The 24,988-nt window shown below is 47.6% G+C and overlaps 1 protein-coding gene across 4 annotated transcripts in view; it reads right to left on the bottom strand.

The window, feature by feature from the left end:
* The window catches only part of SCARB1 (scavenger receptor class B member 1), a 69,358-nt gene that overhangs the window by 22,856 nt on the left and 21,514 nt on the right, over positions 1 to 24,988 (bottom strand). For all 4 annotated transcript variants that reach the window (XM_087705824.1, XM_087705821.1, XM_087705823.1 and 1 more), the window contains exons 3-5: positions 21,448 to 21,589; positions 16,411 to 16,614; positions 13,196 to 13,291 (exon numbers count right to left, since the gene is read on the bottom strand). In XM_087705824.1, coding sequence (XP_087561950.1) covers positions 13,196 to 13,291; positions 16,411 to 16,614; positions 21,448 to 21,589 — 442 coding nt within the window. The remainder of the gene's footprint in view (positions 1 to 13,195; positions 13,292 to 16,410; positions 16,615 to 21,447; positions 21,590 to 24,988) is intronic.

Below are 24,988 nucleotides of genomic sequence, written 5' to 3'. Positions count from 1 at the left end.
CTAATTAATATAATTATTTCTCCCTCTCTTTTTCACTCTCTCTCCAGCGCACACACGCAAATGCATAGGGTAGCCCACCTCACACACAGGTAACTCCGGGCGGCTTACGGGAAGAGGACAGCCGACCACTCAACCACGCGGGGGGGGGGGGGAGGATTTCGCCAAGAAAAGTTAACTTTCCTGCGAAAGGGGCCGGCAGCCTCTCAGCTCTTCCCGGCCGGGAAGACCTCCCCCCACTTCCACTCCTGCGACCTTCCTCCCGCCTCCTCGGAGCTTCAAGCAAGCTAACTGGGAAGGCCGGGGAAGAAGAAGAAACGGCGGCGCGAGGTCAGCACAAGGTCCTTGGGGGCGTGGCGGAAGCCCTGCCAAAGTGTCCATTCCCCGGCCCGGCTGCCGTTTCTCTTGCTGAGGGCGGAAGGGGAGGGGGAGGAGGAGAAAGGTAAAGTGGCGGCCCTGTCAAAACGCATGTTTCCCGCCTCAGCTGCTGAAGGGATCGTGCGGCCGCCACTTTACCTTTCTCCGCTGCCCCCACGCTCTCGGAGGGGCGATCCCATTCACGAAGAGGCAGGAGGAGAGGTGGGGGCGCTGGCAGCCGCCCGCAGACAACCTCCACGCGCTTCAGGGGCTTCTGCCGGGCGGCGGGAGCCCCGGAAGCGAGAGGAAGTTGTCTGCGGGCGGCTGCCAGCGCCCCCACCTCTCCTCCTACCGCGGCGATCCATTTTGATTCACGAACGGACTCCGCGGCAGAAGGAGAGGTGGGGGCGCTGGCAGCCGCCCGCAGACAACTTCCTCTCGCTTCCAGGGCTCCCGCCGCCCGGCAGAAGCCCCTGAAGCGCGTGGAAGTTGTCTGCGGGCGGCTGCCCCCTCCTCCTGCCGCGGCGATCCCAATTCACTCAGCCGGGGCGGGCAATTTCTGCACGAATGGACTCCTCACGGCCGCAGGCGATCCCAATTCACTCAGCGATCCCAATTCACTCAGCGATCCCAATTCACTCAGCTGGGGCGGGCAATTTCTGCACGAACAGATTCCTCGCGGCCGCAGGCAGGAGGAGAGGGAGGGGGAGGGGCAGCCACCCGCAGACAACTTCCACGCAGTTCAGGGGCTTCTGCTGGGCAGCGGGAGCCCCTGAACCGCGTGGAAGTTGTCTGTGGGCGGCTGCCCCTCCTCCTCCCTCTCCTCCTGCCTGCGGCGATCCCAATTCACTCAGCCGGGGCGGGCAATTTCTGCACTAATGGATTCCTTGCGGCCGCAGGCGATCCCAATTCACTCAGCGATCCCAATTCACTCAGCCGGGGCGGGCAATTTCTGCATGAATGGACTCCTCGCGGCCGCAGGCAGGAGGACAGGGAGGAGGAGGGGCAGCCACCCGCAGACAACTTCCACGCGGTTCAGGGGCTTCTGCCGGGCGGCGGGAGCCCCTGAACCGCGTGGAAGTTGTCTGCGGGCGGCTGCCCCCTCCTCCTCCCTCTCCTCCTGCCGCGGCGATCCCAAATTAATTCACTCTGATTAGATTAGATTACTCACCAGTGAGTAAACGCAGCTGCAACCCCAAAAGACGAAAGGAAATGGAGACTCGCGCAGGCGTGCTCAGCTAAGCGGAGTCCAGCCAATCAGTGAGCTGGTTGGGATGGAAAATTTTCAGCACGTGGCGTGCTGAAAATTTCCCATCCCAGCCAGCTCACTGATTGGCTGGAGTCCAGGCCAATCCAATCAGTGAGCGGCAGGCTGGGCTGGCTTAAATTTGTAGAGAACAGAACGATGAGCCAGCCCAGCAAGCTAGCAGCTGATGGGCGGGAGCTGCGAGCGCCAAAAAAAGCGTGCTTTTTAAAAAAGCGTGCGGGACGCGGGAAAATGCATTGAAAAGCGGGGGTGTCCCGCCAAAAGCGGGACGTCTGGTCACCTTAAGGGAATGGGGATTTTGCAGTATCCTTCCCCTGGAGTGGGGAGGGAATGGGGATTTTGCACTATCCTTCCCCTGGAGTGGGGAGGGAATGGAGCTTTTGCACCAACCTTCCCCTGGAGTGGGGAGGGAATGGAGATTTTACACTATCCTTCCCCTGGATTGGGGAGAGAATGGCGCTTTTACACTATCCTTCCCCTGGAGTGGGGAGAGAATGGAGCTTTTGCACCATCCTTCCCCTGGAGTGGGAAGGGAATGGAGATTTTACAGTATCATTCTCCTGGAGTGGGGTGGGAATGGAGATTTTATAGTATCTTTCCCCTGGAGTGGGGAGGGAATGGAGATTTTACAGTATCTTTCCCCTGGAGTGGGGAGGGAATGGAGCTTTTGCACCATCCTTCCCCTGGAGTCAGGAGGGAATGGAGATTTTATAGTATCCTTCCCCAGGAGTGGGGAGGGAATGGAGATTTTACAGTATCTTTCCCCTGGAGTGGGGAGGGAATGGAGCTTTTGCACCATCCTTCCCCTGGAGTCAGGAGGGAATGGGAATTTTACACCATCCTTCCCCTGTAGTGGGAAGGGAATGGAGATTTTGCACCATCCTTCCCCTGGAGTCAGGAGGGAATGGGGATTTTGCACCATCCTTCCCCTGGAGTGGGAAGGGAATGGAGATTTTACACTATCTTTCCCCTGGAGTGGGGAGGGAATGGGGATTTTGCACCATCCTTCCCCTGGAGTGGGGAGGGAATGGAGATTTTATAGTATCTTTCCCCAGGAGTGGGGAGGGAATGGGGATTTTACACTATCCTTCCCCAGGAGTGGGGAGGGAATGGAGCTTTTGCACCATCCTTCCCCTGGAGTCAGGAGGGAATGGGAATTTTACACCATCCTTCCCCTGGAGTGGGAAGGGAATGGAGATTTTACACTATCTTTCCCCTGGAGTGGGGAGGGAATGGGGATTTTGCACCATCCTTCCCCTGGAGTGGGGAGGGAATGGAGATTTTATAGTATCTTTCCCCTGGAGTCAGGAGGGACTGGAGATTTTATAGTATCCTTCCCCAGGAGTGGGGAGGGAATGGGGATTTTACACTATCCTTCCCCAGGAGTGGGGAGGGAATGGAGCTTTTGCACCATCCTTCCCCTGGAGTCAGGAGGGAATGGGAATTTTATAGTATCCTTCCCCAGGAGTGGGGAGGGAGTGGGGATTTTACACTATCTTTCCCCTGGAGTGGGAAGGGAATGGAGTTTTTACAGTATCATTCTCCTGGAGTGGGGAGGGAATGGAGATTTTACAGTATCTTTCCCCTGGAGTGGGGAGGGAATGGAGCTTTTGCACTATCCTTCCCCTGGAGTGGGGAGAGAATGGAGCTTTTGCACCATCCTTCCCCTGGAGTGGGAAGGGAATGGAGATTTTACAGTATCATTCTCCTGGAGTGGGGTGGGAATGGAGATTTTATAGTATCTTTCCCCTGGAGTGGGGAGGGAATGGAGATTTTACAGTATCTTTCCCCTGGAGTGGGGAGGGAATGGAGCTTTTGCACCATCCTTCCCCTGGAGTCAGGAGGGAATGGGAATTTTACACCATCCTTCCCCTGTAGTGGGAAGGGAATGGAGATTTTGCACCATCCTTCCCCTGGAGTCAGGAGGGAATGGGGATTTTGCACCATCCTTCCCCTGGAGTGGGAAGGGAATGGAGATTTTACACTATCTTTCCCCTGGAGTGGGGAGGGAATGGGGATTTTGCACCATCCTTCCCCTGGAGTGGGGAGGGAATGGAGATTTTATAGTATCTTTCCCCAGGAGTGGGGAGGGAATGGGGATTTTACACTATCCTTCCCCAGGAGTGGGGAGGGAATGGAGCTTTTGCACCATCCTTCCCCTGGAGTCAGGAGGGAATGGGAATTTTACACCATCCTTCCCCTGGAGTGGGAAGGGAATGGAGATTTTACACTATCTTTCCCCTGGAGTGGGGAGGGAATGGGGATTTTGCACCATCCTTCCCCTGGAGTGGGGAGGGAATGGAGATTTTATAGTATCTTTCCCCTGGAGTCAGGAGGGAATGGAGATTTTATAGTATCCTTCCCCAGGAGTGGGGAGGGAATGGGGATTTTACACTATCCTTCCCCAGGAGTGGGGAGGGAATGGAGCTTTTGCACCATCCTTCCCCTGGAGTCAGGAGGGAATGGGAATTTTATAGTATCCTTCCCCAGGAGTGGGGAGGGAGTGGGGATTTTACACTATCTTTCCCCTGGAGTGGGAAGGGAATGGAGTTTTTACAGTATCATTCTCCTGGAGTGGGGAGGGAATGGAGATTTTACAGTATCTTTCCCCTGGAGTGGGGAGGGAATGGAGCTTTTGCACCATCCTTCCCCTGGAGTCAGGAGGGAATGGGAATTTTACACCATCCTTCCCCTGGAGTGGGAAGGGAATGGAGATTTTACACTATCTTTCCCCTGGAGTGGGGAGGGAATGGGGATTTTGCACCATCCTTCCCCTGGAGTGGGGAGGGAATGGAGATTTTATAGTATCTTTCCCCTGGAGTCAGGAGGGAATGGAGATTTTATAGTATCCTTCCCCAGGAGTGGGGAGGGAATGGGGATTTTACACTATCCTTCCCCAGGAGTGGGGAGGGAATGGAGCTTTTGCACCATCCTTCCCCTGGAGTCAGGAGGGAATGGGAATTTTATAGTATCCTTCCCCAGGAGTGGGGAGGGAGTGGGGATTTTACACTATCTTTCCCCTGGAGTGGGAAGGGAATGGAGTTTTTACAGTATCATTCTCCTGGAGTGGGGAGGGAATGGAGATTTTACAGTATCTTTCCCCTGGAGTGGGGAGGGAATGGAGCTTTTGCACCATCCTTCCCCTGGAGTCAGGAGGGAATGGGAATTTTACACCATCCTTCCCCTGGAGTGGGAAGGGAATGGAGATTTTATAGTATCTTTCACCTGGAGTCAGGAGGGAATGGAGATTTTACAGTATCGTTCCCCTGGAGTGGGGAGGGAATGGAGCTTTTGCACCAACCTTCCCCTGGAGTGGGGAGGGAATGGAGATTTTGCACCATCCTTCCCCTGGAGTCAGGAGGGAATGGGGATTTTGCGCCATCCTTCCCCTCGAGTGGGAAGGGAATGGAGATTTTACAGTATCATTCTCCTGGAGTGGGGAGAGAATGGAGATTTTATAGTATCTTTCCCCTGGAGTGGGGAGGGAATGGGGATTTTGCACCATCCTTCCCCTGGAGTGGGGAGGGAATGGAGCTTTTGCACCATCCTTCCCCTGGAGTCAGGAGGGAATGGAGATTTTATAGTATCCTTCCCCAGGAGTGGGGAGGGAATGGGGATTTTACACTATCCTTCCCCTGGAGTGGGGAGGAAATGGAGATTTTACAGTATCGTTCCCCTGGAGTGGGGAGGGAATGGAGCTTTTGCACCAACCTTCCCCTGGAGTGGGGAGGGAATGGAGATTTTGCACCATCCTTCCCCTGGAGTCAGGAGGGAATGGGGATTTTGCGCCATCCTTCCCCTGGAGTGGGAAGGGAATGGAGATTTTACAGTATCATTCTCCTGGAGTGGGGAGGGAATGGAGATTTTACAGTATCGTTCCCCTGGAGTGGGGAGGGAATGGAGCTTTTGCACCAACCTTCCCCTGGAGTGGGGAGGGAATGGAGATTTTGCACCATCCTTCCCCTGGAGTCAGGAGGGAATGGGGATTTTGCGCCATCCTTCCCCTCGAGTGGGAAGGGAATGGAGATTTTACAGTATCATTCTCCTGGAGTGGGGAGAGAATGGAGATTTTATAGTATCTTTCCCCTGGAGTGGGGAGGGAATGGGGATTTTGCACCATCCTTCCCCTGGAGTGGGGAGGGAATGGAGCTTTTGCACCATCCTTCCCCTGGAGTCAGGAGGGAATGGAGCTTTTGCACCATCCTTCCCCTGGAGTCAGGAGGGAATGGGAATTTTACACCATCCTTCCCCTGGAGTGGGAAGGGAATGGAGATTTTATAGTATCTTTCCCCTGGAGTCAGGAGGGACTGGAGATTTTATAGTATCCTTCCCCAGGAGTGGGGAGGGAGTGGGGATTTTACACTATCTTTCCCCTGGAGTGGGAAGGGAATGGAGTTTTTACAGTATCATTCTCCTGGAGTGGGGAGGGAATGGAGATTTTACAGTATCTTTCCCCTGGAGTGGGGAGGGAATGGAGCTTTTGCACTATCCTTCCCCTGGAGTGGGGAGAGAATGGAGCTTTTGCACCATCCTTCCCCTGGAGTGGGAAGGGAATGGAGATTTTACAGTATCATTCTCCTGGAGTGGGGTGGGAATGGAGATTTTATAGTATCTTTCCCCTGGAGTGGGGAGGGAATGGAGATTTTACAGTATCTTTCCCCTGGAGTGGGGAGGGAATGGAGCTTTTGCACCATCCTTCCCCTGGAGTCAGGAGGGAATGGAGATTTTATAGTATCCTTCCCCAGGAGTGGGGAGGGAATGGGGATTTTACGCTATCCTTCCCCTGGAGTGGGGAGGGAATGGAGCTTTTGCACCATCCTTCCCCTGGAGTCAGGAGGGAATGGGAATTTTACACCATCCTTCCCCTGTAGTGGGAAGGGAATGGAGATTTTGCACCATCCTTCCCCTGGAGTCAGGAGGGAATGGGGATTTTGCACCATCCTTCCCCTGGAGTGGGAAGGGAATGGAGATTTTACACTATCTTTCCCCTGGAGTGGGGAGGGAATGGGGATTTTGCACCATCCTTCCCCTGGAGTGGGGAGGGAATGGAGATTTTATAGTATCTTTCCCCAGGAGTGGGGAGGGAATGGGGATTTTACACTATCCTTCCCCAGGAGTGGGGAGGGAATGGAGCTTTTGCACCATCCTTCCCCTGGAGTCAGGAGGGAATGGGAATTTTACACCATCCTTCCCCTGGAGTGGGAAGGGAATGGAGATTTTACACTATCTTTCCCCTGGAGTGGGGAGGGAATGGGGATTTTGCACCATCCTTCCCCTGGAGTGGGGAGGGAATGGAGATTTTATAGTATCTTTCCCCTGGAGTCAGGAGGGAATGGAGATTTTATAGTATCCTTCCCCAGGAGTGGGGAGGGAATGGGGATTTTACACTATCCTTCCCCAGGAGTGGGGAGGGAATGGAGCTTTTGCACCATCCTTCCCCTGGAGTCAGGAGGGAATGGGAATTTTACACCATCCTTCCCCTGGAGTGGGAAGGGAATGGAGATTTTACACTATCTTTCCCCTGGAGTGGGGAGGGAATGGGGATTTTGCACCATCCTTCCCCTGGAGTGGGGAGGGAATGGAGATTTTATAGTATCTTTCCCCTGGAGTCAGGAGGGAATGGAGATTTTATAGTATCCTTCCCCAGGAGTGGGGAGGGAATGGGGATTTTACACTATCCTTCCCCAGGAGTGGGGAGGGAATGGAGCTTTTGCACCATCCTTCCCCTGGAGTCAGGAGGGAATGGGAATTTTATAGTATCCTTCCCCAGGAGTGGGGAGGGAGTGGGGATTTTACACTATCTTTCCCCTGGAGTGGGAAGGGAATGGAGTTTTTACAGTATCATTCTCCTGGAGTGGGGAGGGAATGGAGATTTTACAGTATCTTTCCCCTGGAGTGGGGAGGGAATGGAGCTTTTGCACCATCCTTCCCCTGGAGTCAGGAGGGAATGGGAATTTTACACCATCCTTCCCCTGGAGTGGGAAGGGAATGGAGATTTTATAGTATCTTTCACCTGGAGTCAGGAGGGAATGGAGATTTTACAGTATCGTTCCCCTGGAGTGGGGAGGGAATGGAGCTTTTGCACCAACCTTCCCCTGGAGTGGGGAGGGAATGGAGATTTTGCACCATCCTTCCCCTGGAGTCAGGAGGGAATGGGGATTTTGCGCCATCCTTCCCCTCGAGTGGGAAGGGAATGGAGATTTTACAGTATCATTCTCCTGGAGTGGGGAGAGAATGGAGATTTTATAGTATCTTTCCCCTGGAGTGGGGAGGGAATGGGGATTTTGCACCATCCTTCCCCTGGAGTGGGGAGGGAATGGAGCTTTTGCACCATCCTTCCCCTGGAGTCAGGAGGGAATGGAGATTTTATAGTATCCTTCCCCAGGAGTGGGGAGGGAATGGGGATTTTACACTATCCTTCCCCTGGAGTGGGGAGGAAATGGAGATTTTACAGTATCGTTCCCCTGGAGTGGGGAGGGAATGGAGCTTTTGCACCAACCTTCCCCTGGAGTGGGGAGGGAATGGAGATTTTGCACCATCCTTCCCCTGGAGTCAGGAGGGAATGGGGATTTTGCGCCATCCTTCCCCTGGAGTGGGAAGGGAATGGAGATTTTACAGTATCATTCTCCTGGAGTGGGGAGGGAATGGAGATTTTACAGTATCGTTCCCCTGGAGTGGGGAGGGAATGGAGCTTTTGCACCAACCTTCCCCTGGAGTGGGGAGGGAATGGAGATTTTGCACCATCCTTCCCCTGGAGTCAGGAGGGAATGGGGATTTTGCGCCATCCTTCCCCTCGAGTGGGAAGGGAATGGAGATTTTACAGTATCATTCTCTTGGAGTGGGGAGAGAATGGAGATTTTATAGTATCTTTCCCCTGGAGTGGGGAGGGAATGGGGATTTTGCACCATCCTTCCCCTGGAGTGGGGAGGGAATGGAGCTTTTGCACCATCCTTCCCCTGGAGTCAGGAGGGAATGGGAATTTTACACCATCCTTCCCCTGGAGTGGGAAGGGAATGGAGATTTTATAGTATCTTTCCCCTGGAGTCAGGAGGGACTGGAGATTTTATAGTATCCTTCCCCAGGAGTGGGGAGGGAATGGGGATTTTACACTATCCTTCCCCAGGAGTGGGGAGGGAATGGAGATTTTATAGTATCTTTCCCCTGGAGTGGGGAGGGAATGGAGCTTTTGCACCATCCTTTCCCTGGAGTCAGGAGGGAATGGAGATTTTATAGTATCCTTCCCCAGGAGTGGGGAGGGAATGGGGATTTTACAGTATTGTTCCCCTGGAGTGGGGAGGGAATGGAGATTTTGCACCAACCTTCCCCTGGAGTGGGGAGGGAATGGAGATTTTGCACCATCCTTCCCCTGGAGTCAGGAGGGAATGGGGATTTTGCGCCATCCTTCCCCTGGAGTGGGAAGGGAATGGAGATTTTACAGTATCATTCTCCTGGAGTGGGGAGGGAATGGAGATTTTACAATATCTTTCCCCTGGAGTGGGGAGGGAATGGAGATTTTACAGTATCTTTCCCCTGGAGTGGGGAGGGAATGGGGATTTTACAGTATATTTCCCCTGGAGTGGGGAGGGAATGGGCATTTTGCACCATCCTTCCCCTGGAGTCAGGAGGGAATGGAGCTTTTGCGCCATCCTTCCCCTGGAGTGGGAAGGGAATGGAGATTTTACAGTATCATTCTCCTGGAGTGGGGAGGGAATGGAGATTTTATAGTATCTTTCCCCTGGAGTGGGGAGGGAATGGAGATTTTACAATATCTTTCCGCTGGAGTGGGGAGGGAATGGAGATTTTACAGTATCTTTCCCCTGGAGTGGGGAGGGAATGGAGATTTTACAGTATCTTTCCCATGGAGTGGGGAGGGAATGGAGATTTTATAGTATCTTTCCCCTGGAGTGGGGAGGGAATGGAGATTTTACAGTATCTTTCCCCTGGAGTGGGGAGGGAATGGAGATTTTATAGTATCTTTCCCCTGGAGTGGGGAGGGAATGGAGCTTTTGCACCATCCTTCCCCTGGAGTCAGGAGGGAATGGAGATTTTATAGTATCCTTCCCCAGGAGTGGGGAGGGAATGGGGATTTTACACTATCCTTCCCCTGGAGTGAGGAGGGAATGGAGATTTAACAGTATCGTTCCCCTGGAGTGGGGAGGGAATGGAGCTTTTGCACCAACCTTCCCCTGGAGTGGGGAGGGAATGGAGATTTTGCACCATCCTTCCCCTGGAGTCAGGAGGGAATGGGGATTTTGCGCCATCCTTCACCTGGAGTCAGGAGGGAATGGGAATTTTATAGTATCATTCTCCTGGAGTGGGGAGGGAATGGAGATTTTATAGTATCTTTCCCCTGGAGTGGGGAGGGAATGGAGATTTTACAATATCTTTCCCCTGGAGTGGGGAGGGAATGGAGATTTTACAGTATCTTTCCCCTGGAGTGGGGAGGGAATGGGGATTTTGCACCATCCTTCCCCTGGAGTGGGGAGGGAATGGAGATTTTATAGTATCTTTCCCCTGGAGTGGGGAGGGAATGGAGATTTTGCACCATCCTTCCCCTGGAGTCAGGGAATGGGAATTTTATAGTATCCTTCCCCAGGAGTGGGGAGGGAATGGGGATTTTACAGTATCGTTCCCCTGGAGTGGGGAGGGAATGGAGCTTTTGCACCAACCTTCCCCTGGAGTGGGGAGGGAATGGAGATTTTGCACCATCCTTCCCCTGGAGTCAGGAGGGAATGGGGATTTTGCGCCATCCTTCCCCTGGAGTGGGAAGGGAATGGAGATTTTACAGTATCATTCTCCTGGAGTGGGGAGGGAATGGAGATTTTATAGTATCTTTCCCCTGGAGTGGGGAGGGAATGGAGATTTTACAATATCTTTCCCCTGGAGTGGGGAGGGAATGGAGATTTTACAGTATCTTTCCCCTGGAGTGGGGAGGGAATGGGGATTTTACAGTATATTTCCCCTGGAGTGGGGAGGGAATGGGCATTTTGCACCATCCTTCCCCTGGAGTCAGGAGGGAATGGAGCTTTTGCGCCATCCTTCCCCTGGAGTGGGAAGGGAATGGAGATTTTACAGTATCATTCTCCTGGAGTGGGGAGGGAATGGAGATTTTATAGTATCTTTCCCCTGGAGTGGGGAGGGAATGGAGATTTTACAATATCTTTCCCCTGGAGTGGGGAGGGAATGGAGATTTTACAGTATCTTTCCCCTGGAGTGGGGAGGGAATGGAGATTTTACAGTATCTTTCCCCTGGAGTGGGGAGGGAATGGAGATTTTATAGTATCTTTCCCCTGGAGTGGGGAGGGAATGGAGATTTTACAGTATCTTTCCCCTGGAGTGGGGAGGGAATGGAGATTTTATAGTATCTTTCCCCTGGAGTGGGGAGGGAATGGAGCTTTTGCACCATCCTTCCCCTGGAGTCAGGAGGGAATGGAGATTTTATAGTATCCTTCCCCAGGAGTGGGGAGGGAATGGGGATTTTACACTATCCTTCCCCTGGAGTGGGGAGGGAATGGAGATTTTACAGTATCGTTCCCCTGGAGTGGGGAGGGAATGGAGCTTTTGCACCAACCTTCCCCTGGAGTGGGGAGGGAATGGAGATTTTGCACCATCCTTCCCCTGGAGTCAGGAGGGAATGGGGATTTTATAGTATCCTTCCCCAGGAGTGGGGAGGGAGTGGGGATTTTACACTATCTTTCCCCTGGAGTGGGAAGGGAATGGAGATTTTACACTATCTTTCCCCTGGAGTGGGGAGGGAATGGGGATTTTGCACCATCCTTCCCCTGGAGTGGGAAGGGAATGGAGTTTTTACAGTATCATTCTCCTGGAGTGGGGAGGGAATGGAGATTTTACAGTATCTTTCCCCTGGAGTGGGGAGGGAATGGAGCTTTTGCACCATCCTTCCCCTGGAGTCAGGAGGGAATGGGAATTTTACACCATCCTTCCCCTGGAGTGGGAAGGGAATGGAGATTTTATAGTATCTTTCACCTGGAGTCAGGAGGGACTGGAGATTTTATAGTATCCTTCCCCAGGAGTGGGGAGGGAATGGAGATTTTACACTATCCTTCCCCAGGAGTGGGGAGGGAATGGAGATTTTATAGTATCTTTCCCCTGGAGTGGGGAGGGAATGGAGATTTTGCACCATCCTTCCCCTGGAGTCAGGAGGGAATGGGGATTTTGCGCCATCCTTCCCCTGGAGTGGGAAGGGAATGGAGATTTTACAGTATCATTCTCCTGGAGTGGGGAGGGAATGGAGATTTTATAGTATCTTTCCCCTGGAGTGGGGAGGGAATGGAGATTTTACAATATCTTTCCCCTGGAGTGGGGAGGGAATGGAGATTTTACAGTATCTTTCCCCTGGAGTGGGGAGGGAATGGGGATTTTGCACCATCCTTCCCCTGGATTGGGGAGGGAATGGAGATTTTATAGTATCTTTCCCCTGGAGTGGGGAGGGAATGGAGATTTTACAGTATCTTTCCCCTGGAGTGGGGAGGGAATGGAGATTTTATAGTATCTTTCCCCTCGAGTGGGGAGGGAATGGAGATTTTACAGTATCTTTTCCCTGGAGTGGGGAGGGAATGGAGATTTTACACTATCCTTCCCCTGGAGTGGGGAGGAAATGGGGATTTTGCACCATCCTTCCCCTGGAGTCAGGAAGTAATGGGGATTTTGCACCATCCTTCCCCTGGAGTGTGGAGGGAATGGAGATTTTATAGTATCTTTCCCCTGGAGTGGGGATGGAATGGGGATTTCGCAGTATCCTTCCCCTGCCACACCCAGCAAGCCACGCCTGCAAAACCGGTAGTAAAAAAATATATGAATTTCTTCCCTGCTCCAAAGCCTGTATGAAAATATCGGGGAAATACAGATAGTCCTCAAGTTACAACCACAATTTAGGCCAAAATGTCTACTGCTAAGTGACACATTTGTTCAGTGACTTTTGCCCCCATTTTACGACCTTTCTTGTCACTGTTGTTATGGGAATCACTGCAGTTTGTTAAATTAGCACTAGGGTTGTTGAGTGAATATGGCTTCCCTATTGAATTGGCTTGTCAGATGGTCCTGAAACAGTGTTTCTCAACCTTGGCGACTTGAAGTCCTGTGGATTTCAACTCCAGAAGCTGCGCTGGCTGGGGGATTCTGGGAGTTGAAGTCCACAGGACTTCAAGTCGCCAAGGTTGAGAAACACTGTCCTAAAATGTGATTGCGTGACTCCGGGACACTGCTACAGTCACAAAGAGGGATCAGTTGCCAACTGTCCGAATTTTGACCATGGGGATGCTCCAATGGTCAGTTGTGTGAAAAACGGTCATCAGTCACTTTTTCCAGTGCCGCTCTAGCTTCGAATGGCCACTAAATGAACTGTTGTAAGTCGAGGACAACCTTACAGATAAACAGAGTTGGAAGGGACCTTGGAGGTAATCTAGTCCACCCCCCACCCCCCCATCCAAGCAGGAGACCCTACACCATTTCTGACTGATGGGTTCCCATTTAATTATGCAGCATTTATGGGCATTATTTCATTATGGTTTTTCAGCTTTCCTTTCTTAAAAAAAATATTTATTTTGTCTTTACCTCTTTTAATCCATTCCAAGAATCCACCATGTGAGTTTTGTTAATATCATCCATGCCTGTGAACACCGTGAAGAGACCAGAGTTTGAATTGTTTAACTGCAATGGAAAAGAAGAACCAGTTAGGTGATTTACACACTTTTAACAGTAAACTGGCAGTTGGGTGTTTCGAACCCCTAGCGCCGCGTAATAGAGTGAGCTCCCGGTACTTTCCCCAGCTTCTGCCAACCTAGCAGTTCGAAAGCATGTAAAAAATGCAAGTAGAAAAATAGGAACCACCTTTGGTGAGAAGGGAACAGCGTTCCGTGCGCCTTCGGTGTTTAGGCATGCCGGCCACATGACCACGGAGACGTCTTCAGACAGCGCTGGCTCTTCGGCTTTGAAACGGAGATGAGCACCGCCCCCTAGAGTCAGAAACGACTAGCACAGTGTTTCTCAACCTTGGCAACTTGAAGATGTCTGGACTTCAACTCCCAGAATTCCCCAGCCAGCGAATGCTGGCTGGGGCATTCTGGGAGTTGAAGTCCGGACATTTTCAAGTTGCCAAGGTTGAGAAACACTGGACTAGCACATATGTGCGAGGAACCTTTACCTTTACCTAACAATAAATTAAACTCCCCGTTGACTCATTTTTAAGAAAAAAGGAATACAGGAAAACAAAGGCTACCGTTTTAACAGAGAGCCAGGGCAGAGAGGTAAATTACCTATGCAGATTTAGTCTTCAACTCACAACAGTTTGTTTAGTGACCATTCCAAGTTACAACAGCACTGATAAAAGTGACTTAGGATATTTTTCACACTTAGGAGTATAGTGACTGTAGTGTCCTGGGGGTGCGTGATCACCTTTTGTGACATTCTGACAAGCAAAATCAAAAGTAACCGTGTTACTAACTTAACAACTGTAAAGGTAAAGGTTCCCCTCGCACATATGTGCTAGTCGTTCCTGACTCTAGGGGGCAGTGCTCATCTCCGTTTCAAAGCCAAAGAGCCAGCACTGTCCGAAGACGTCTCCGTGGTCATGTGGCCGGCATGACTAAACGGCGAAGACGCACGGAACGCTGTTCGCTTCCCACCAAAGGTGGTTCCTATTTTTCTACTTGCATTTTTTAACGTGCTTTCAAACTGCTAGGTTGGCAGAAGCTGGAACAAGTAATGGGAGCTCACTCTGTTACGCGACACTAGGGATTCGAACCGCCTTACTGCCGACCTTTCTGATCGACAAGCTCAGCGTCTTAGCCACTGAGCCACTGCGTCTTTCTTCGTTGGCTACAAAAATTGAAATAATAGGACTATTTTTTAAAAAGCAGTTTTCATTTTTTTAAAATCTTGTTTATGCAAACTTCACATCTTTGCAACACATTACATTTCTTTTACATATCTGTTGTGATTCTTTTATCTGTACATATAAATCTTGTATAACTATAACTTTATATATATGTGCATTTATATTATTTCATACATCTTTTTTCTTCATTCTATATATAACATTTTATATATTCTATGTATAACAACCTTCATTACATTTGCGTCATTTTGCATCCATTTCCTATTATTTATTTGCTACAGTCTATTTCGTATTTCTGTTTTGTAATCATTTTCTGGTTTTGTAGTTGTTTTTTTTAACTTGTTGACCTTTCTTCCTTAAAAAGCAGTTTTCAATATGTGCAACTAAATTTACTGCATCAATTCCTTATTTTTGTTTCCCGAACAACCTCTACTTTATTGCACAGCTACAACAACTGTAGGGATTCACTTGATAAGATTTGGTTTTCTTCTTAATTATAGTTTAGTGTAAATTTTTCCTCCACATATTTTCCCACCATTGTTAAGTTTCTAGGAGTGGGCTGTTAACGTTCAGCTTTCTTGATCTCTGATTAGTTGTGGGTGTCTACATTCAGGGAGGAACCGGCATCCTTCCTGACCACTGGTTATGCTGGCTGGCTGGGAGAAAAACTGGGCTCTGCATTTGGCCAACATTCCAAGATTTAAGATTGAAATCGTGGCAGGATTCCCCAAACAGTTTGCACCAATGCAACACCTCCAGTATGTTAATTTGGAAAGCGACCGTAATGAAGTAGGGGGAACTCATCAGGGGAACTCAAAAATCCTCAATTTACAACCACAGTTGAGCCTAGCATCTCCATTGCTAAGCAAGACAGCTGTAAAGTGAAGGTTTTGCCCCATTTCATGACTACTGGCCAATTGTTCACTGAATTCCTGCAGTTGTTAAGTGAGTCACACGGTTGTTAAGTAAATCTGTCTTCCCCCATTGACCTGCCTTGTCAGAAGGTCGCAAAAGGGGATCATGTGACTCGGGGACATTGTGACCGTTATAAAGCGTCTGAATTTTGATCAAATAACCACGGGGAGCCTGCAACAGTCATTAAGTGTGAAAAACGGCCATACAATTATATCACAGAAGGGAGTACCCCCCTCACATTTTGTGAATATTTAAGTATATCTTTTCATGTGACAACACTGAAGAAATGACACTGGACTATAATGTAAAGTAGTGAGGACACAGCTTGTATAACGGTGTAAATGTGCTGTCCCCTCAAAATAATGCAGCACACAGCCATTAATGTCTAAACTGCTGGCAACAAAAATGTGAGGGGGTATAATACCTTCTGTGATATACTGTAAATCCCTTTTTTTCTATCCCGCTGGAACTTCGGTCACTAAATGAACTGTTGTAAATCAAGGACTCCCTATACCAGGGGTAAAATCCAGCAGGTTCTGACAGGTTCTGACAGTGGAAATTTTGAGTAGTTCAGAGAACCGGTAGCGGAAATTTTTTGGAGTTGGAAGAATTGGCAAATGCCATCTCTGGCTGGCCCCTGGAATAGGGGGGGAATGGAGATTTTGCAGTATCCTTCCCCTGGAGTGGGGAGGGAATGGAGATTTTGCACCATCCTTCCCCTAGAGTGGGGTGGGAATGGAGATTTTACAGTATCCTTCCCCTGCCATGCCCACCAAGCCACACCCACCAAGCCACACCCACAGAACCGGTAGTAAAATAATTGAATTTCACCACTGCCCTATACTTCTTTCAACTTGGTTAAAAAAATAACTGAGAAGGCAGTTTCTGATTTTTCCCTCCAACAAATATGATAGCTGTAGTTTCCTTGTAGGAAGTCTCTGTTCTTGGAGATATCTGCCCATTTCAACCCCAATGTTCAGGTGTGGACCCAGACCCCAACCCCAAGGTTCTGACTTACGTCGGAAAACAAGCCGAATTTTTCATTGCCTGGACCTACGCTGACCCCTAGGCTGCTCAGGAACTGGGTGAAGGGCTCATTGTACCCCCAAATGATATCTCCAACTGTCCGGTTCATGAAGGCATTTTGATGGAAGAGGGCCAGGGCGCTGCTGAAGGCTACCCTCATGGGAAAGGGCATGTTTTCCAAGATGATGGCTGCTCCCTTGAAGGAAAATAAAAATAAAAATCAACAGAGTAAAAGAAGAATCAGAACAAACAGAAAGAATAGTTTTAAAAACTGGTCGTGGTGGCGCCGCAGTTAGGATGCAGCACTGCAGATTAATTCTGCCAACTGCCAGGAGTTCAATCCTCACTGGCTCAAGGTTGACTCAGCCTTCCATCCTTCCAAAGTGGGTAAAATGAGGACCCAGATTGTTGGGTGCAAAAGGCTGATTCTGGAAACCGCTTAGAGAGGGCTGTAAAGCACTGTGAAGTGGTATATAAGTCTAAGTGCTATTGGTATCGCCCTTCCTTTTTCCTTTTTCCTTTTTCCTTTTTCCTTTTTCCTTTTTCCTTTTTCCTTTTTCCTTCCTTCCTTCCTTCCTTCCTTCCTTCCTTCCTTCCTTCCTTCCTTCCTTCCTTCCTTCTGTCCCACAATGGTCAGAATGCAGTATTGCAGGCAAATTTACCCACTGCCAGCAGTTTGATTCTAACCAGTTCAAGGCTGACACACCTTCCATCCTTCCAAGGTGGGTAAAATGAGGACCCAGATTGTTGGGTGCAAAAGGCTGATTCTGGAAACCGCTTAGAGAGGGCTGTAAAGCACTGTGAAGTGGTATATAAGTCTAAGTGCTATTGGTATCGCCCTTCCTTTTTCCTTTTTCCTCCTTCCTTCCTTCCTTCCTTCCTTCCTTCCTTCCTTCCTTCCTTCCTTCCTTCCTTCCTTCCTTCCTTCCTTCCTTCCTTCCTTCCTTCTGTCCCACAGTGGTCAGAATGCAGTATTGCAGGCAAATTTACCCACTGCCAGCAGTTTGATTCTAACCAGTTCAAGGCTGACACACCTTCCATCCTTCCAAGGTGGGTAAAATGAGGACCCAGATTGTTGGGGGCAAGACTCTTTAAACCGCTTAGAGAGGGCTGTAAAGCACTGTGAAGTGGCATATAAGTCTGCTATTTCTAAGTGCTATTGCTATTAATTAGTTGGCTTAATTTAATCAAGGGAACGGCTTGCCACTAGGAGTTTTGGGTGCTCCATCTCTGGAGGTCTTCAAGAAGAGATTGGACAGCTGTTTGTCTGAAATGGTGTAGAGTTTCCTGCTTCAGCAGGGGGTTGGACTAGAAGACCTCCGAAGTCCCTTCCAACTCTGTCATTCTATTATTCTCATATTCTATAAATGTGGAGGTGCCTTTCCTAATTGCTATCCAGTTTTTGTTCCATCGAGGAGGAGATATCCATCTGGTTTTGTTTAGGCCTACGCCCTTAGAAGTATGTCACTAAAACCACATTTAAACAAAACAAGGACTTATTATTATGTGTCAATTCCTAAGACTTTTGACCATGGGGATGCTGCAAGTTAAGCGTGAAAAACAGTCATCATAACTTTTTCCGGTTCCGCTGTAACTTTGAATGGGCACTAAATGAACTATTGTAAGTCGAGGATGACCTTACAAATGAACAGAGTTGGAAGGGACCTTGTAGGTCATCTAGTCCAAGCAGGAGACCCTACACCATTTCTGACAGATGGCAGTCCAGTCTCTTCTTGAAAGCCTCCAGTGATGAAGCTCCCACAACTTCCAAAGGCAAGTCGTTCCACTGAATATAGAATAACAGGATTGGAAGGGACCTTGGAGGTCATCTAGTCCAACCCTCTTCCCCACCCCAGCAGGAGACTCTACACCATTTCTGACACTTATCAACCTCCAATTGTTTCAGAGCTGGGGACTGTCAGAAATGGCATGGAAATCCCCTTGTATACAGTAATGGCCAAAATTGTGGAAACCTTTTGGGAAAAGTGTATTTTCTAAAACTAGCTAATAACACCACTTTTGCAGGGAGTTGTACCATAAGATTATATATCAATGGAAAGATAATTTAATCAAGAATGTAATGCAATAACTTTTATGAAGGACTTCCTATTAGAATAGCAGTTATAAAGAAGAAAAGTGAAACGAGATATATAAAAATGATCACCATAGAAAAAAGAAGATATACAAAAATGATCACCATGTCAGTTAATACTTAGTTGGGCAACCTTTAGCAAGAATTACAGCCTTACAATGTCTTCCCATGGAGTGAACCAAGTCTTTTAGTTTTTTAGCTGTTATAATGTAAAACCAAGATGGAATGATTGCTTCTATTAACTGGGTTTTAACTGGGTTGGCTCCATAGATTTTCAATTGGGTTAAGGTTTGGGCTATTCCCAGGCCATTCCAGCAGTGAAATGTGATTATCTTGAAACTCCCCCCCAAAAAAGTGGTGTTATTAGCCATCAAATCTCAAAAATACATTTTTTTCCACAATTTTGGCCACTACTGTAAGTAACATTTCTCTTTAACAGAAATAACTCCATATCTTCCCTTTGGCCTTCAAAGAAAATGGCGCCTGTAAATCCTGACATCAACAAACTATATTTATTTCTAAGTATGCAAAGGTTATTGGTGGCTCTCGAGAAAAAATCTTGTAGCCATTAGCAAGCAAAGAATCAATTCCTTGGTGACTTTGTGATGCTTCGTTTCTGAAACATAGAGGGAAATTCTGGAATCTGTTCATCTTTTCCTGCAATCCTGCGGAAGATTGCAAGTATTTATTTACTGAATTCTCTGCAATATTTGCAGATCGCCCTGTTCCACTGAGACTTTGAGTGCACACTAAGGGAAAAACAAAACCAACAATCTGTGCAATAATTTTTTTTAGTGTAATAATACAATGAAGCCCAGCTAGCATCGTTGCTGGGATAGAATCTGACTTTATGAAAAGCAAGGTCAAACATCCTTCTGGGGGGAACATATTGCTAGGTGAAGCCCAAAATGGGGGAAAAAACCAAAATCGGTAAAAAATATGGAGCCTTTGCACAAAAGTTCCAGAAATGACACCTGTTCTGTGAAGATGGGTTGACGGTCCCCAGAATTGGCTGGGATAGAAACTATAAATTGACGATGTCAACAGCCTACAAAGAAAATCTCTACAAAATGTTTCATAGGCGGCATCTGCCACCAGCAAGAATGGCAAATATGTTCCAAAACATATCTCCCAGATGTTTGGAGAGTAAACAAATATCGGGTTCTTATTATCATATGTGGTGGACTTGTCCTATGGCAAAAAAATATTGGTTAAAAATAAAATTTTGACTTTTGTGGTCCGTTGGCATCCTGCAGAGCTGGCAGCAGAGTCGGACAGTGAGGAGGTTGGGGAGGAACATGAGCCAGTCCTGGAGTCTGAGGAAGGCTGCGTCAGACGCACAGAGGCAGTCAGGACCATCTGATAGTTATGTGCTGCCTTCGGAGTCTGACATCAGTGAGGCAGAAGAACAGTGTGAGCCTGTTCCCACTGCGTGCATGCGCAGAGCTTCCAGAAGGCAAGAACAATTAAGACAAAAAGGTCAACTTGGGAGTAAGGCCTGGAGATGATTGGCCCCTCCCATAAGGCATAAAAGAGGAGCAAACGGACGTGAGCCTTTGCAAGGAAGCAATTTTGTCCATTCTGGTCGGTTCAAACTCTGAGAAGCTCCGTTTGGCCTTGCAAAACTAATTGGCAATTAGGTCTCTGGCAGCGTTTCAAGGGAGATAAAGATGGGTGCTTATCAGCATTACCCTGAAAGACTGTGGCAGACTTCTGTCGGACTCTTCACAGACTGTTTGTCAATCATTACGGGCTGTGAGTGACCATAATTCACAGCTGTTTAAATAAAAAGAGGGGTTTGGGTACTAAGCGTGTGATTGATGCTTTCTTAGGAAGCCTAGGTCAGAACGGTGGCTAGAAGAAATGACAAAACAACAAACACACCTAAAACCAGAGATGTTCTTGTTGGGTATCCTACCATAGAAATATAATAAAAGAAATACATATTTAATTTTACATGTGGTAACAGCAGCGAGAATTGTGTATGCACAACATTGGAAAAATGAAAAATATACCTATAGAGGAAAATGTAATAAAGAAAATACTAGAATGTGCTGAAATGGATAGATTAACATTGCAAATTAAGGATAAGGAGAAAACAGGATACTTTTTAACTTGGGAATTATTTTATCAATGGTTAGAAAATAGAAGCAGAAGTTAGAAATTTAGAATTAAGGAGTAAATAAAAATGAAGAAATGTGTAATTAAATAATGCATATTGAATAAGTAAACATTATAATTAATAGACCTGGACAATAATAGTTACAAATGTGATGGTTATATGATGTTTATAATGCTTGATATTATTAACTAATTATAGACAAAGCCAAAGAAGATGTTTAATTAAATAACAGAAAATGTTTAATAAGGATATGTAAAGATTATGGTGAATAGATTTTGAGAATAATAGTATTGTATGTGTAAGATTTATTATTTGTATTTAAAAGAGATTGTACCGAGTCAGAACACAGCCATTGTGGATATGGAAATTTTATATATATAAATAGCTGATCTTGGCATTGTCCAGGTATTTATTTATAGGGGAAAATGTCCAGACCCAACGTAATTTCTAATGTTGGATTTTCCTCCTTACCAGAGGGAGCCCCCTTGTGGAGTACTGGCAACTCCACAGCGCTGTATAGTAGAATCCATTTTAAGGAAGTACGGTAGAAGCCATTCTAAGGCACAACAGGCTGTATCTTAACAAAACACATATCCTGAGGGGTGTTAGGGGTGTCTTACCCCCACAGAATTTGTTTCTAGAGAGTATGTCATCTGTGTACCAAGTTTAGTTGAAATTGCTTGAGGCATTCCAGAGTAATGCTAGAACACACACACACACACACACAGAGTCATTTATATGTTTATATAGACAAAGAAAATTGCATAATAAAAAATAATAATAAAAAAGATCCCCAGAGTTGGAAGCTCACTTACCAAAACCAAGATATTCGGCATCATGATATAATCGGATTCCGATCCGTTGGAACGGTCTGGTTGGAAGACGAAGGAGCGATAACTCAGAAAGGAGACAGTGTTGTTACTATGAAAAGTAATGTTCTTTTTCTGCCTGTATTCCCTGCAAAAGACGCAGAACACGACAAAACAAATCAGGGGTTAAAATGGTAAAAGTTCCCCTCATACATATGTGCTAGTCGTTCCCAACTCTAGGGGGCGGTGCTCATCTCCATTTCAAAGCTGAAGAGCCAGCGCTGTCCGAAGACGTCTCCGTGGTGAGGTGCTCGGCATGACTAAATGCCAAAGGTGCACGGAATGCTCTTCCCTTCCCATCAAAGATGGTTCCTATTTTTCTACTTGCATTTTTTACGTGCTTTCGAACTGCTAGGTTGGCAGAAGCTGGGACATGTAACGGGAGCTCACTCCCTTATGTGGCGCTAGGGATTCGAACCGCCGAACCCCTAGCGGTTTTGATGGACAAGCTCAGTGTCTTAGCCACTGAGCCATCAGGAGTTAGAAGGACGGGTTCTTTTTTTGTGTGATTTAAACCCCCTATTTAAGCAGGAAAGAGACGTTCTTCTAAATGGCAGGTAAACCAATAATTTCGTTTTGGCTCCAGTTTAAATGAGGCCCAGGATTGCCCGTGGTTGCGCAGACTCCTCCAATTAAAATCAAACAAAGGGCACTTCTTGCTTTCCAACAATTTTATTTTGCAAGGGATCCAGGCCGCGTTCCCCACCACAAGCTGAGGCCGAACAGTTTCCCGGTTGTTATACATTTGGATGGTTGGAGTGACGCTAAATTGAAAAGAAGATCCAGACAGTTGCTCCAGTTTGGGAAAGAGGCCAGCAATCCTCCCTCGGTCCAAACCGAAAAAGACAGGCTGGGCTCAGCCTTCCATCCAAATTTAGCAGCTGCAAACAGTCTGCTCTTAAAAAGTTGAGGTTTCCACTTGTAAGATTGGTGCCAAGACCTTTTCTTTGTTTCTGTCTTTTCTGAAAACTGGTACAACCATGCACGAGTGAGTGGCTTGCCCTGACCTATGCAGCCTGAGAAAATCCCTTGGTTTGTGATTCCTTTGTAGCAATCTCGAAATACGTCTAATTGTACGGGCTTGTTTTTATAAGGGTTTCAATAGAAGACAATCTCTGTAGCTCAGGGTTGAGACTTGATGCCTCCTGAGCTTGGTGGTTTTCCTGCAGACGTTTCACTACCAAGCTAGCCAACATCATCAGTGCTAGAAGGGAATGGAGTTTGTAGGGAGGAAGAGGAGGAGTGTGGGGTGATTGGTATTCTCTGAGCTTGGGGGTTTTCTTGCAGATGTTTTATTAGCAAGCTAGGCAATATCATCAGTGTTGGAATGGAGTGGGGTTTGTGGAGAGGAGGAGGAGGAGGAGGAGAATGGTGGCATCCTTGGTGCTCTCTGAACTTGGTGGTTTTCTTGCAGATGTTTCATAACCCATCATCAGTGCTAAAAGGGATGGGATTTTGCAAGGAGGAGGGGGAGGAGGAGGAAGAAAAAGAGGAGGACAACAACAACTATAGGGTCCCCTCAGCTTGGTGATTTTCTTGCAGATATTTCATTACCAACCTAGGCAACATCATCAGTACCAGAAAATAGGAGGGTTTGTCAGGAGGAGGACTGTAGGGTCCTTGGTTGTTTTCTTGCAGATGTTTCATGACCCAAGTAGATAATATCATCAGTACTAGAATGGAGTGGGATTTGTAGAGAGGAGGAGGATGATGATTTTGGATTCCTCGATGCTCTCTGATTCTCTTGCAGGTGTATCCTTTGCCAACTAGGTCACATCATCGGTGGGAAGAAATGTGGAGTTCCATTCCTGTTTATATACGGAAGATTATCCTGGCAGTGTTAGTGACAGTGTGGTTTTGTCTTTGGTCACTTCTGGATTAGGGAATTATTTTCTACCTGCACTTTTGTCTGGTGTTAATCCCTGCTTATCTGGGCTGCTGGTTTTAGCCCTTCTATTGGCTCAGCTTTTCTACTGTCACTTGTTCCTTGCCTTGATGATGTGGCCTCATTGGTTAATGAAACAGCTGCAAGCAAACAACCAACTCAGAAAGCCCCACGTGAAGAAATGCAACCAAACCACCATGAGTAAACAAGACAATAAAAATGCATGGTAACCCCTGACCCAGTTCAGCCTTAGACATTGTTCCTTCCATTGGTGGAAGGCAATTGCTTCAAAAATGACTCGGCCATTTATCTCAAGTCTTTAATCCTGGGAATAAATTCTGGGGATTATAATTCATTTCTAAATTTATACTTACTTAACAGGGAGTACAAAAACAGTGATTCACATGCCTTCACCCTGGGGTCTTTTTCGTAATCTCTCCCACATGGGGAGGCTAACCATCTCACACTTTGCTCCACCAAGAAGCTGGTGATGAAAGGCAGGCAGAAATGCCACCGGCTGCACGGATTGAGCCTTCCAGATGCAACCGTCCTCAGCTGTGTTGTGTAAAAGCGGTGGAGCTGGCCTCTGCCTTGCGACGCGTGGGAGGTCGGTTAAGCAACTGCTAAACTTTATAAACATTTGGAATTGGGTGGTTTATCATGAATCCATAACCAATAAATAAATAAATAATCTTTTTCTTCTTCCTCCTTCTCCTCTTCTTCTTCCTCCTCCTCCTCTTCTTCTTTCTCTTCCTCTTCTTCCTCTTCTTCTCCTTTTCTTCCTCCTCCTTTCTCCTTCTTCCTCCTTCCTCTCTTCCTCTTCACCTTCTTCCTCCTCCTCCACCACTTCTTCTTTCTCTTCTTCTTTCTCTTCATCTTCTTCCTCTTACTCCTCCTCTTCCCCTTCTTTCTTTCTCCTTCTCCTCTTCCTCTTTCCTTTCTTCCTCCTCCTCCACCACCTTTTCTTCTTTTTCTTCTTCTTCCTCCTCCTCTTTCCCTTCTTTCTTCTTCCTCCTCCTCTTCCTCTTCACCTTCTTCCTCTTCCTCCTCCACCACCACCACCTCTTCTCCTTCCTCTTCTTCTTTCTCTTCCTCTTCTTCTTCTTCCTCCTCCTTCTTCCTCTTCTTCTTCTTTCTGGTGGAGAGAAACTGTACAGAAAACTTATGCATGGAACTTATTTGTCTGTATATTTTTATGGACACTATGGATTTACTGGCATAGTAGATTTTTATAGAGAGTCCTCAACGTACAGTCACCAGTTATAACAGCACTGAAAAAAGTGACTTACGACCATATATCACCCTTAATAATTGTTGCAGCCTTCCCATAATTATGTGATGAAAGAACTCTTTCTCTTCTCTCTCTTCTTTCTCTCTCTCTCTGTTCCTCTTCTTCTTTCTTCTCCTCCTCCTCCTCTTGTTCTCTTCTTCTCCTTCTCCTCCTCCCTCTTCCTCCTTTCTCTCTTCTTCTTCCTCCTCGTCCCTCTTCCTCCCTCCTCCTCCCCTTTCTTCTTCCTTTCTCTCTCCTCCTCCTTCTTGCTATTTGATGCTATTGTAGTGCGTCTTTCATATATTGTCTTTCCATCTTCTTCTGGGTCTGCC

The sequence above is a fragment of the Thamnophis sirtalis genome, unplaced genomic scaffold (genome assembly GCF_051295495.1).
Source record: "Thamnophis sirtalis isolate CommonGarterSnake01/CBP01778 unplaced genomic scaffold, rThaSir2_p1.2 scaffold_2, whole genome shotgun sequence".
In the NCBI taxonomy this organism is placed as follows: Eukaryota; Metazoa; Chordata; class Lepidosauria; order Squamata; family Natricidae; genus Thamnophis; species Thamnophis sirtalis.
Note: the sequence above shows the minus strand (reverse complement) of the source record. Positions and strands in the feature narration are given on the sequence as shown.